The following is a 14,117-nucleotide window of genomic DNA, read 5'->3' as shown; positions in this document are numbered from 1 at the left end:
CATCCAAAGACAGAGTTTTTGTCTTTAAAAAATCCCCATTATTTGTTTGTATTGTACACAAATACATTATCTCTATGTTCTCCTAAAGTTATTCCTATATATCATTCTAAAAAGCTGCCCTTGAGTTACTGTATACAGATATTGCCTTTGCTCAGAGGAGATAAAATCTAGTTGTTCAGAGGCTTTCCAATTGAACTGATCTCCATTCATAGCTAAGAATTTGAATTCACTCTCTTAGCAGCAAGCTCTTCCTGACATAACCTTACAGCCAGAGACAGGGTATGTATATGGTGCTGGCATACATTCCATTCTAAATGAGAATTGTAGTTAGGGAAACACAGCCTCATAAGAAGCATGTTACATTGCCGACATACATTATAGCATCAGGTAACATTCTGAAATCTTTATTCTTTCTCAGCAGTGTAGGGCATTTAGTGCCCTTGCTCCAGGGTTTTACCACTACAATTTAATTTGTTAAAAGCAGTATTTCAGTGATGAAGAGGAAAGAGCAACCCTGATCTCCCTACACTCTCAGCGTTTCCTCTTTTCTCCTGGTAATCATTCGATGTACTAACTGCTCTTCCTCGCTCTGTGGCAGCCTGGAACATTCGGCTTACAGTCTTCCCGAGGCTGTGTTCCCTGCAACTGCAACTCTTTTGGTTCCAAGTCCTTCGACTGCGATGGAGACGGACAGTGCTATTGCCAGCCTGGAGTGACAGGAAAGAAGTGCGACCGCTGTGCACATGGGTTTTACAACTTTGAGGAAGGAGGCTGTACTCGTATGTAAATGTTTTGCACCCAAGCACAGATTGATTGATTTGTTTGTTCGTTTACCTATTTATTCCTAAGATTCTGGTTTGGCTAATTCTGGATTGCCTAACAAATTTTCCTGGCACTTAGGGTGTTCAAAGACAGCCTTGTACATCATTCACCTGGTGAGGATGGTGATTGGCAAAAATGAAAGACCCAAGCAATTTCTGCTATTTTATGGGCAGTTTATGGCTAATCTACTACATTTAGAAGAAACAGGAATGTAATTTACTCCAAGTAGTGTCTGCCAAAAGAATTCTATGAAGTTTCTCTAATTTAGTTAAGGGTATCATAGAATTCTGATTAAAATTCTTGCCAAATCACATCAACTTGAAGGGGTGTGAAAGGAAAACAACGACAAAAACACAAACCTCCTTTGCTTCTCGTTTTATCCCAAACCTTGTCATTGCCCTTATATGGCTGATCCTCTTTCATTACCACAATCCTTTTCTGTACAGTAATATTTAGTTGCTTACTTGTACTTTTTGTGTAAAACAAGATCTTTAAGTAAAACTCTCTGCTACGTCCCTTGTGTAAACACATGAAAAGTCTCCTTTTCTAGTTGCTGAAACTCTAACATTACACATAAATATATCCAGCCACCTCTTTACATTTGTTTTTGTCCTTTTGGAAATTAGGTCAAAGACTGAAATGAATGCTTCCTATCCTTGCAGTAGTACAGACTGCTATATCAAAAAGATCTCAATCAATAAGGTTCTTCACAGGGAAATATCCATCTTTCCTGACAGAACTCTGTTCTTCAAGTCGCACAGACTCATTTAGGTGTGATCACAGGACACATAGATAGTTGTCTAGTGTGACTGACTGCTGGGATGCTAGAATGCTGCTATTATTCTTCAGGTATAAAGCATATTCTTTTCAGAAGCAGAAATCACAGTGTCTGGTAATTTGTTCTTCCTCCTTTCCTATCCAGAATGGCAGCAGAAGCAGCAAGCTTAGCTCTCTTCCTTTTCTTACTCCCTTTTTTTTTTAGTGGAAGGAGCATTAAGGCCTCGAGACTCACATTTGTGCAGCAGAATTCAATTTTACCTGTAGTGTGGATAAACCTTGAAGCAGGATGGATTATAGGTTATGGTTGAAAATGTTGCTCTATGGTATTGTCTCCCGTGGGAATGAAAGGTTCAAAATCACTTACTGGCTTGAAAAATTCAGATACATTGGCTCCTTGGAAAAGGGAGAGGTTGGTTCCTAGGCTCACTGATGAGAGAGCTTGAAATAAAATGCAAATGATAGCTGCAGTCCTAAAGCCTTTAGAAATTAAATGAAGGGCAAAACATTCTATTATTTGTGATTAGCGTCTTATTCTAACATTCCACAGGTTAAAAACATGTCACTATTGTGAAACATGACAAGATGTTGGTAACTACAGTTGGGGAAGGAAAATGAGAGGGCTTTTGAAGAAATTGCACATTAAAATGTTAACTGCTCTCTTGGCAAACTTTGAAGTGACAGAGTTTAAGAAAAAATGGTATAATGGTAGAGTACTGTAGATCCAGGTAACATTTTAAATAGAAATGTATCAGCCTGTGGTCATCAAATGTTTAAAGCAACAGCTGCAGCTATAGATGTTCAGAAAATTCAGATTTTTAAAAGTTTCAAAGTTAATAGAACAGATGGAGAGGAATCCTGTTTTCAGTGTGCTGTTTTTCCATGCTTATTTTTAGTAGGCTTCTTATGTATTCCTTCAAATGACAAAAAATAAGAATTAAATTATGAATCACAAAGAAAATCAGAAATTTAATAGAAGTATATCAAATCATGTTGGAAAGAAAAGTACAGAAAACTTAATTCCATTGTGACAGTTAAGTATCAAATAAAATATTGGATCTCTTTTATCTAGCATTTATCCAAAAAGAATATAATTTGATTTTTTCTTGTGCAATATAAATCCATAAAGCCAAAGAAAACCCCGAAAGCATTGTCAGTGTTGACATTCTAGCAGCAAAGATACAAAAGAGATTTCTATTTCACTATTGCTTGCAACAATTGTGTTTTTCTCTCTTATTTTGAAAAATAATTATAAAAGTAAAAATGGAAAAAAATATTTCAGTATCTCCTTCCCCTCCATGCATTTTAAGCCAATTTTGTGTAAGGCCTGGAAGCCCATAGAAGAGCTGTCACATCTGATAGCCTCAGTCTCCTAGTGAGATTTATTCTGAAACTTCTTCAAGCTATAGTGTACGAAAATATTTTAAGTAGCATACAACACATTGTGTGCCTGGCATGATGGAGGCAAAACTTGCTGTCTTCTTTGCATCAATTACCTTATCTTGAAGGCATTGGTGGGGGAAAAATAAAGGTCACTTCTTATTTGAGCTATAGATAGGAGTTCTATCTTTGCACATGTTTGTTTTCTAGTTTCAATCTGAATTGAAAAGGCAAAGGCAATGTAAAGGCAAAGAACATAAATGAAGCCTTCAGTAACAAAGTTATGTTGCCCTTTAAACAGCCTGAGGAACAGGTTATCACACAGAGTCACAGTTTGCTGATGATGCTTTTTTTCTGACCTCATGGGTTATGTGCATGGTGGGTGTGAAAACAACCACACACCAGTTCTGCTGTTTCAGTCACCTGGGTGTCTTGAGCCCCGTAACTGCTTCTCACTTACATACCTTGAATCTGGATTTGCCACCAATTAGTTGTTTACTTAGTAATCCTTTAAGAGCAAAGACCGCTTCTGGAAGCACTTCCAAACCTGAAGTATTTTTAATTAGTATAATCTGCAAAGAATACCAGTTTCCCATGGAGAGGAAATACCAGTTTGTTGATGTCTTCCCAAGGCAGAGGAAAGCTGAAGAAGAAGGAATAGAAAGGGAAAAAGAAACTTAAACACCTCTTTTGCCCTTTAAGAAAAGTCTCTTTAGAGCAGCAGAAATTTCAGAAGGTATTTCTCAGATTGGTATAAGGGGTTAAATAGACTGTGAATTCCCTGAATAGATGGCTCAGAGGCACTCAGGTGGCTTCTTAGAGGAGACAGCATGGTCCCAGAAATTGTACAGCAGCACTCCTGCAGTTATGTCACAAGAGTGCACCATCTCAGAAGTCTCTGCACTTCTGCAGTTGGTGCCTTTTTTTTTCCTATTCTGTTCTCATTGCAGCTCCTTCAACCACAGTTAACCTGTGTTCCACTGCTACTGGTTTTAGTTCTCAGGGTTTACCCTACCTCTCTTGCCCCATCATGTCCACAGATAACTGAGAGTTCACTGTGCAGCAAAGGAATGATCCTAACCCCATTAGGATCTGCTCTCCAGGTGTCACATAAAGGGATAACTTTTGCTCTGCTTTATTTTTTTCTGTCTCCCATGAAGCCTGTGAGTGTTCACGTTTTGGCAATAACTGCGATCCCGTCAGTGGCCGCTGTATCTGCCCTCCCAATACTGTTGGAGAGATGTGTGACAAATGTGCACCAAATCACTGGGGCCATAACATCGTCAGTGGCTGCAAGGTGAGTGAATTTTTTATTTTCTCTATGTGCATTACCTCTTTCACAGTAATTTATAGTTGGAGCACAGTTTTTGGTTTATAAGTTGTGTTTTGTCTCTATATTGCAAGTTTTGGTGTGAGACTGTGGTGTAAATGTTGGCAATCTGTTACTGCACTACAGATCGTCTGTCTCAGGTATGCAGTCTGTAACACAAAACACCCTGTTGATTCTGCTGTGACACTGAGTCAGTGTCCTGCTTGGGCCTTATTTTATTTTATTACAGCTATGTTTAATATGATTGAGGAGATTACCACAGTGTAAAACGATGTATGGAGATGTATATTTACAGGTAATCAGCCGTGCCTTTGGGAGACAAATTTACTTAATGGTGACACCACTGGGAATTTGTACTCAAAGTTTGCTTGAGGAAGGCTTTAATTTGTGCATAAAAGACAACAAGGAGAAAAGAAAAGAAACATCCACCTTAGTTGTAAATTGTACTTTATTCCCATGTTCAAAGAGGAAATAAACCTTATCATTAGCCTTCAAATCCTTCATATTCCAATATTTGACACGGAGTTAAAATATCTGAAGAGAAGGGAGAAGAAATAGGAAAACAATGATACAATGTCAAGGAGGCCATGAAAGCTGTTATTAATGCCCTGGAGTTGAGGGGCACAGTATTTGGTTAAGGTTGAAAACTGGTGACAGTGGACATTGTGCAAAGTTCAAATGCCTTCTTCCTCCCTGCTGTGCTCACTGATGATAAGGGATTTATAGTACTGCTACAATTACTCCAGAAAACTGTATCTTTTTGGAACATAGTCAAACACCATTAATACTTGTTCTTAAAAGGCTGTTAGTCAGGCAGCTCAGGCTGCAAAGAAATTGACAAGAATGATTTCTTTTTTGTATGTATGAAAAACTCCCGTGAAACCTCTGCGGTGCTGCTGTGATATCTCTTGGCTCTTGGCTTCTGAAACCAGCCTAATGAGGTTGAAGACCTCTGTTTGAGCTCTGGAGTATATTCTCTGATTGTCTTTTATGTGAGCACATTAGTATGACAGTTCCATGGCACCGTCTAAATTAATGATGATCTATCAGCCCACATCTCTTTCAGGATGTTGCAGCTAATTTCTGCAAAGTGAGATGTGAATCTCCTGCTTGCAGTCTTTGTAGAAGATTTCTGAGGCTGTTTTAAGTCTGGGAGAGAGACCATTGCAGAAAACTGCAAACCAAACAGAGAATCTGATTGTAATTTAGGTTTTGATATTGCACACCAAGCTATTTCAGAGAATGGTGAACAATTTTCAGCTTTGTGTTCAAATGTATCTTGTAGTATAAAGTTCTTTCTGTCAGAAGGTTTTATTTTTTAGGTTAGGAAGTCATCTTGCAGACTAATATTTAATGAGTGGTTAAATTGTTTCTCTGGCATTCAGTAAAGATTGCATCTGTATATTTCCTGTATATATTCACTTTCTTTATAAATGGTGTTTTCAGATCAGAGGAAAGGTACTCTAAGTAGTCATGTAATAAACAGTTTTGCTTAGAAACTGAATCCACGTTTTCTTCCTCTCTTTTTCAGCTTTGTGTCTGTAATTCTAGCAAGTCTATCCATGTCAGTTACTGTGGTAACTTGTGCTGCTGGCACTGAGTTTGCTTCTGTAAGCCGAACTTCTCCATATGATATTCTGATCACACCAGTGATTACAGCCAGTGTCCTGTATTAACTGTGCAGTGCTGCCACTGTAATAGCACTGAGGGATTCTTCTATTCTTTGGAAGTCTGCAGTTTTCCCTGCTACTTACTTCTGTGTTGAATATCTAGACACCCTGGCAAATCACCTATTTCTATCCTTACTTGCCTGTGCAAGCCTTACTCTGTGAGCAAGTTTTCTTCCAAATATATCACGACTAAATCTCTAGCCCTTACTGTGTAAATTACTGTCGTCTAGGAGTCTTGTTTGTACAAAGAGTATAGTTACCTGTCTGATAGATGAGTAATAGACATTGAACTAGATTCCTCTGGAACCACTGAACCAATTGCTCCTGAGAAATTCAAATTTTAGGAAAGTGTTCTGTACATGAAAATTTACATGAAAAATACTTTTTAGAGAGTGCTTGTAGTTTCTGAGTTACTTTTGTCCACAAAGTATTCCAAGGTCCTTGACCCATTTGGGTTTATTTCTTTTCAATGTCTGATTTATCAGTGATAAGTAATATCCAGTGAAAAAAGTCCCACCAGTGTTGTAAATGTATTTAGTGCTAATGCTTGAACCTTGTTGAATAAAAATAAATTGCTGGCCTTATAATTTAGATACGTTATTTTTAGACTGTGTAAATTCACTGCTGTATTTTATTTACAGATACTTGAAAGAGGTGAATTCCTTTTTGGTTGGGGTTTGGTTTGGTTTGGTTTTTTTTTTCAGAAGCACAGTTGCAATTGTCTCCTTCTTTCTCTCATTTTCAGCCCTGTGAGTGCAGCCTCATTGGAGCCCTAAGTTCTCAGTGTGACTTAAATACAGGCTGTTGCTTCTGCCGCCCTGAATTCTCTGGGGAAAAATGCACTGAGTGCAGGTTGGGCTACTGGAATTACCCGCACTGTGTTGCTTGTCAGTGCTTCCTGGCTGGGACGGATCCACAGAGCTGTGATACAGAGGGGAAGTGCTCATGCATTGATCATTCTGGCCAATGCAGCTGCAAGGTAGGACAATGAAGGTTGTAAACTGATCTTATAACTGCTGAGAAGTTTATTTCAGATTTCATTGACACTTGCACTTACTTGTTCAAACAATATATGCAGAACAATCTCCTTGGTTTTCATAGTGCATTTCTGAACTGATGTGGGAGGAGTCCAACATGAAGAAAGACTTACCAGTTGCTTTTTCACATACTGACACTTTTCAGGATAGCATCCTCTTAGGCTTTTTTTCACACTTTTTATTTCTTTCTGTTCTTACAGAACTGTTGCCAGTTCATCCCCATAATACAATTCTTGTTCAGATACTGGGCACAATAAAAGCAAACTCATCAGTAATCACAGTATGCCACAGTGCTAATTCAAAGCACATTGACTTAGAGGGAGTCAATAGTCATAATTTCATGACTAGAATTCACTGCAATAGTATCTGTTCTGAGTAGACTGCATCCAATTCAGGATCACTAAAGCAAAGACTTTTGGCATCATCATCCCCAGCATTCTTATTTGGAATTGTGCTTGGAAGTACAGCACACTTAGGCTTTTTGAGAGTTGGCTGGATTGTTGGGCTTACAGGGCAGTAATCAGTGGTTTGATATGCAGTTGGTAGTCAGCAAGCAGAGTATCCCAGAGCCAATACCTTCATCAGCGACACAGATGACAGAATTCATGATCAGCACATTTGAAAATACTGTTGACTTGGAGGAGGTCAAGGTCGACATGCTGAACAGTAGAATTACAGTCTAGAGGGTTCTTGAAAAGCCTGATGACTGAGAAAATAGAAAGGTCATTAATTGGAGTGTCATGGCCTGAAGAATCAGTACATTTTGGGAGGAAAAATCCTGATTGGCAATCCTGCTGGAAAGCACAAGATTAACCAACCGTATACTCTCGTGGTAGATAAGGCAAACTGCCCACTGTGCTGAATGCAGTGAGCAGAGTGGCCAATGCAGCTGCAAGGTAGGACATCACAAAGAGCATGGCGAGCAGGGGAAAGGCCTTATCTACTCAGTGCACTCCTCTTACTATAGTCAGTGCTGGTAAGACTGCACTTGAAAATGGTGTCCAGTTTTAGAACCTGATTTGAAAGTGTTGTTGAGAAATTGGAGAGGATCTGGAGAAGAGTCTCACAGCAGATGATCTGTGGGGATGTACTGAGAGAGCTGGACTTTCTCTTAGTCTGAAAAAAAGAGGCTAATAAGAGGAAATATAATTGCAACTTATATAGCCCCTTCAAAGAATAATTGATGGAATCAAGTCCTTTCTAATAGCAGTCAGAAGATGTAACAAGGGACAACAGCTGCAAGTGGAAGCTTTGGAATTTTGGGTTGGACATCAGAAAAAAAAGTCAGAGTTATGCAGCACTGGTACACTTTATCCAGAACATGTGAAATCTCCATTCTAGGGGATTTTCAAGAACTGGCTAGAAAGAGGCGTGGGTAACCTGATCTAGTATTCATAATAGTCTTGCTTCTAGGAGGGGATTTTTAGAAGTGACCTCTAGAGGTTCTCTCTGTGATTTAGATTCATTCTTCTTCTTTAGGTCTGTATTGACACAAAGAGCTAGTAAAATGGAAGGATGAATTTAAATTATTGAATTGCCTGGTAATTATTTTGTTAAATGGGCATCAGTCACTTAATTCTGAGTTTCAAGACTCAAAACTGTAGAACAAATTAGGTTAGAAGTGAACTACGGAGGTTGTGGAGTCCAGTGCCTTGTGTGACAGACATTCCTGAGGCAGTACTTCCAAGGATGGAGAGAGATTTCACAACCTCTTTGTGCAAACTGCTTGACCACCCTCCCATTTTTCTGGTATATTTTAACAGAAAACATCATGTTCCATTTCACAAATACTGGTTCATTTGAGGATGACACCATAAGAAAACTGAAGTGAGTTGACCACATGGACTGTCTGAATAAAGCTCAGTGCTGTTTGCCCTGTGTCAGCCTCTGAAATGCAGAAATTGAAGTATCTCAATTCTTTCAGCCTCTCTTGATACATGATAAGCAGCAGCCCCTCTAACCGTCTTGGTGCTCAATTTCTGGATTAGGTCCAGCATGTCACAGAGTCACAGAATGGGTCAGGTTGGAGGGACCACTGGAGGTCATCCACTCCCACCTCACTGCTCAAGCAGGGTCCCCTCAAGCACATGAATCAGGATTTTGTCCAGACTGCTATCTCCAGAAAAGGAGACTCCACAACTTCTCTGGGTTGTCGTCTTTCTTGTAGCTCTTGTAAGCATGAAGTAGAAAGAGTTGAGGTTGATGGCATTTTAAAATAAAAGTGTTTCTTTGTTGATCATTTTAAGGCTAATAATAAAGTTGCTTCTATGTTTCTCTGAGCACAAATGGACAGTATATATTTAGCTGATGATTAATGATAAGGAAGTGCAATTGACATGAAACAAAATTCAAAGCAAGTAAAAATCACTGTTTATGAGAGAAAATGGACAAATAATACTGAATTAAGTAAGCATTTTTTCCCCCCCAGAATTTTAATCTAAGGTTAAATTTAAATCTAGGGTTGGTTAATCTTTTGTGTAACTTTTTTGGAAGATTTATACATTAAAGAAACTAGATTTTCATAAAATGGTAATTGTTCCCATTTAAACCTGGTGTTACAGCTGCAGAAATGAGCTTTCAAAGGCTCAGGAGCCTCATTGTCAGCCCTGACAAAAAGCAGCAAAATCTAAGCTAAATACAGTGTAGGCACAATTGTTGATAGAGTTACATGTGGAAATGAGGGTTAAAACTGGTAAGTCCTCAGGGATAATGTTGATTTCATGTATAAGCTTTGGAAAGTTTAATTTTTTTTAGATTGACTTCCTCAGACTTGTCTCAAGAGAACAAAAAAGGTGTGTGGGGAGAAAAAACCAAGCAGTGCTTTCATATTGGTGATTTTTTTCTTTTTAATACCTTGGTCTCAGTATGAAAATGGCTTTAAAAGGCTCTGCATAAATTATTGTGTATCTGCCCTATCTGGAATAGCTTTTTATTTGGACTAATTGAAAAATGAAAATAAAAGCATTGACATTACAACAGTGAAACATTTCAGCCTTGTTAATACTGTTCAATGATGTGGAAAACAATCATGAAGAGGGGAAAGCTTTTCTCTACAGAATTTCCATTAAAATACATTTCTCGGCAAGAACATTTAGTGCTGTACCTTAAGTATCTGAACATGTCAGTGCTAATTCCTATTAAAAAGAAGGCTTGATTAACATGGGCAATTTCAGAACAACTTATTTTTCTTATCTTATCAATCAGTTATTGAGCATGTCATGCCCAAAGTGCCATTTAATTTTTCTGTGCTTACAACTTTCAGCGTGAAGTCAGCATCTATTGCTCAGAGGTACTCAGTGGATACAAATGCAAATGCCTTAATTACATTAATTACATATGTTTGCATACACACGTGATAAGAAGCTGGAGAGTTCCTTGAATATTTCCTAACACTTATTATTATTTCTCTCGGCACCCTGTTATTATCATTACAGTATGATTTTCTTTTTCTACTGCTATCTTGAAATAAAACTTGATTTTTTTTTTTTTGCCTTTTAAAAATATTCTCCCTCTTCCAGGTTAATGTGGAAGGTGTCCACTGTGACAGGTGCAAGTCTGGTACATTTGGTCTCTCTGCCAGAAACCCACTTGGCTGCAGCAGTTGCTATTGCTTTGGCCTGACAACCCAGTGCAGCGAGGCAAGGGGGCTGATCCGGGTGTGGGTGAGTAGGAAACTGCTGAGCCATGTAATGCGATAATGTTGTTTCCTGCTGGCTGATCTTTTAGCCAGGCACTGAGAGGTGGCTAGAAAACGGCCAAACATTTAAGCAATCACTTTCCTCTTTATGCTTTGAGGAGTGGTGAGAGCGATATGTTCCATTAGACAATCAGGGTCAAGACATTAAAAGGAAATAAGTAGATAAGAAAATGAGTGGTAGGATAGCTGACATCCAGCCAAAGTAAAGCTATTAAACCCCAAGAAAGGGCAAGCTAGTCATGTGGGGAAATTATGCGGTCCAATGCATTGCAACATAATCCCTGGTACATGACATATGGTTTACCCAGGTGTATTCAAGGGTCACAGATGCTTGTTGTCCAGCATAAATTTCCCATAGTTCAGTTAATCTGTTTATTTTCCTTGTTGATTTTTCTGTTTTGGTGGGGTTTTCTTTTATTTTTAAAAAAGAGCTTATCAAAGCTATATTTAAATTCAAGCACAGAAAGGTGCAATCCATCAGAGCAAACAAAGAGCTCTCCATCTATCTGTTTGTGGAAGAAAGCCTTGAGACCTATGCTGGACTTATAAATAAGGCAGACTGGATGTCTCCATTTATCTGTACAGCAAGCACAAAACACGCATTGAGACTGTTGCCATGCTCCTCAGTTGCATTCTGGAGGAGAGATTTCTAATGGAAAATGATTAGTTCTGTCCCTATGTATGGTCAGTCATCTCTCTGCTTGAAAGAATGCCAGCCATAGAAGGAATGTCTGCCTAATGCAGATCAGCCAAAGCCCCAGACTAGTAATGTACAAGCATCAGTTAGATAAGGATACTTCAGGCTGAAATCAAGTTAATCTCTCTTGCTTAATGTAATATGGATAGCACTTATTCTCCCCTTCATTGTTCAATCCCGTAGCACCTCTTTCCCTTCCCAGTGGATGAAGTGATTTATTATGATCTGACCCAGTTTTTCTCATTATTTCAGTTTTGCCCATCATATGCTGCTAGACTGGAGATGAAAGGCTGTAGAAGGCTGACAAGTTATGAAATTTAATCAAGTTCCCTAACAGCAGCAGTTCTGGATAATTGTGCTTTGACCTTTGTGGCAGCACAAAGCAGAAACAATTTAAACCTCCTGATTATTTTGTTTCTGTTAATTAATTTCCTTTTGTGTTTATGCTCATATCTAAAGAAGTGTATGTCCATGTCCCGTCTAGTACTTGGTACTCTGATCTATTTCAGAATTGATACAGAACTGTAAACTGAGTGAGACTGTGTTCTGCCAGCTGCTAGTGGCTATTTTGGATACTCTCAGGTCTTCAAATGACATTAGACTTGTTTAAACAAGCAAATCCTGTCTTATATGACAACAAGGCATTGCTGATGAATGATCTGAAATTCAAATGTGTTGACCCTTTTCTTGGTATGTAAAGTATTAAACAGTAAAGTACAGTTATGATACAAACTCAGTAAATCTCACCTAGGGCTGGCGATGTTAAGAGTGCTTCCATGTCTGATCAGTCCGTAGATGCTGCTGTAAATGGAAATACCAGGATACTGAAAGTACAGTACAGGGCTTGGTTGATTCCTCATTACCTGACTCCTATTTCATGACCAGTTTGTTCATGGGATGACTGTTACTTGCATTTGTTTTCTTTGTCTTCCTCACTCTTTGGGAGAAAGAAATATTGATACCAGCCCTTTGCATCTGTTCACACATTCCCTGTGATATTTCCATTGGCACAGAATTACTCAGACTCTTACTACAGTTTTTGATCAAAATAATGATTTCAGTATAATGCTAATGAGACTTTGTCAACCAGTCTAAGAAAATTACAAGCAGGTAAGTGGCATCCTCGTATATTTTCAGTAAAGCTGGATTTAGAGTTACAGAAAGCCTCACTGAGGCCACGCTCTCTGCAAATTGCCTGGAGAACATTTAGCTTGAATATTGCATAGACGCATCAAGGGATGGGGCACTGTGTTTCACAGCTCCCATGATGTATAATAACTGGTGATGAGAACTTTGCCTCTTTGTAAGGTAACATTTCTCACAATCTGAACAAAAGAGGCCTGCGACTAAAATAGCACTATGAAAATCACTTTGATAAAATTCATGGAATCATTTGCTGATTAAAGTATTTTAACCAGTGCTACTACATTCTTTGTTAACATGAGCACAAGGTGCAAAAAGCTCAAGGGGAAAGTCATTATTAGCACTGTTCATACCTGAAGGAGTAGCAAGACTGCTTTGTGACAAATTGCTCGTGATGTGAAATGAAATTACCTAGAAGTATTAAAGACTAACACTTCATGAGGAAAAATAAAGTTAATTTTCTTCTCACTTTTTTGAATATGCATAGGTGACCTTGAAGCCAGAGCAAATGATTCTGCCCCTGGTGGATGAAAAGCTTCAGCGTAGCACTCTTTCAGGGATTGCATTCCAGCCTCCTGAAATAGTAGCAAATATAGAACAGGTGATGCAGGATCTTCGGTCAGAACCTGTTTACTGGAGACTTCCGGAGCAGTATGAGGGACAAAAGGTAAACCTAAAACTCCACTTATTACTGACATGGATTTTTTTTTCTTTTAATCTTATATTGCTATTTTACAGTGTCTTTTTTCCCTCCCAATAAGCATGTCTTCACACAGTGGAAGGTACTTCAAAAGAAAATAAATGCTATTCCATTATTAAAAATTATTTACTCTGTTATCATGGAAATTCATAAAGTAACATGAACAATATTTTGTGTGTTAATATCTGTAAATATCTATGTTATATTTTTCCACAGGATAAACTTCTCATTAAAATGTTATTTGAAAAATTAAGCTGCACAAATTTAATATAACACTCTTGCAATTTTTTTGTTTCTCTCCTTTTTAAACAGAAAATACCTGACACTTGTACCTTACATGGGAGAAAATGATTGAAATAACCCTCCTTTTGGATGTTGATGTGCACCTCTGTGATGATTTATTTTGCACTTTTGATATTCTTGGTTTGGGGGAACACCAAGGAGCATATAAGGAAACAGAGAACATATTGGTTTTAGTGTAATATAATCACAAATTGTTGATGAGTATTTTTGAACATAGCCCTTGTCCCCAGATAGTTCCTCAAGTACATATTGCTATTTTCTACCACACCTACATTCATCAGGCTGCACATAGGTGCAGAGCACACCTAGCTCCTTCCTAGGAATTTATTTTTAGCTAATTGAAAATGAAATCTCTTTTTGTGCTTTGTTAGCTGACCGCTTACGGAGGGAAACTGAAATATGCCATCTACTTTGAAGCACGAGAAGAGACAGGTTTTACCACTTACTACCCACAAGTCATCATAAGAGGCGGGCCTCCCACAAATACAAGAATTATTGTCCGGCACATGGCTGCCCCTCTGATTGGGCAGCTGACAAGGCATGAGATAGAGATGACAGAGG

General features: G+C 38.5%; 1 protein-coding gene across 5 annotated transcripts in view; it reads left to right on the top strand.

The window, feature by feature from the left end:
* Nucleotides 1-14,117, top strand: part of LAMA2 (laminin subunit alpha 2) — a 343,741-nt gene that overhangs the window by 224,015 nt on the left and 105,609 nt on the right. For all 5 annotated transcript variants that reach the window (XM_069010799.1, XM_069010798.1, XM_069010800.1 and 2 more), the window contains 6 exons: nucleotides 599-779; nucleotides 4,140-4,276; nucleotides 6,725-6,958; nucleotides 10,535-10,678; nucleotides 13,041-13,220; nucleotides 13,928-14,116. In XM_069010799.1, the coding sequence (XP_068866900.1) occupies nucleotides 599-779; nucleotides 4,140-4,276; nucleotides 6,725-6,958; nucleotides 10,535-10,678; nucleotides 13,041-13,220; nucleotides 13,928-14,116 (1,065 nt within the window). The remainder of the gene's footprint in view (nucleotides 1-598; nucleotides 780-4,139; nucleotides 4,277-6,724; nucleotides 6,959-10,534; nucleotides 10,679-13,040; nucleotides 13,221-13,927; nucleotide 14,117) is intronic.

This window comes from Aphelocoma coerulescens, chromosome 3 (genome assembly GCF_041296385.1).
Source record: "Aphelocoma coerulescens isolate FSJ_1873_10779 chromosome 3, UR_Acoe_1.0, whole genome shotgun sequence".
Taxonomy (NCBI): domain Eukaryota; kingdom Metazoa; phylum Chordata; class Aves; order Passeriformes; family Corvidae; genus Aphelocoma; species Aphelocoma coerulescens.
The sequence above is the reverse complement of the archived record's forward strand: the minus strand, read 5'-3'. Positions and strand labels throughout refer to the sequence as shown.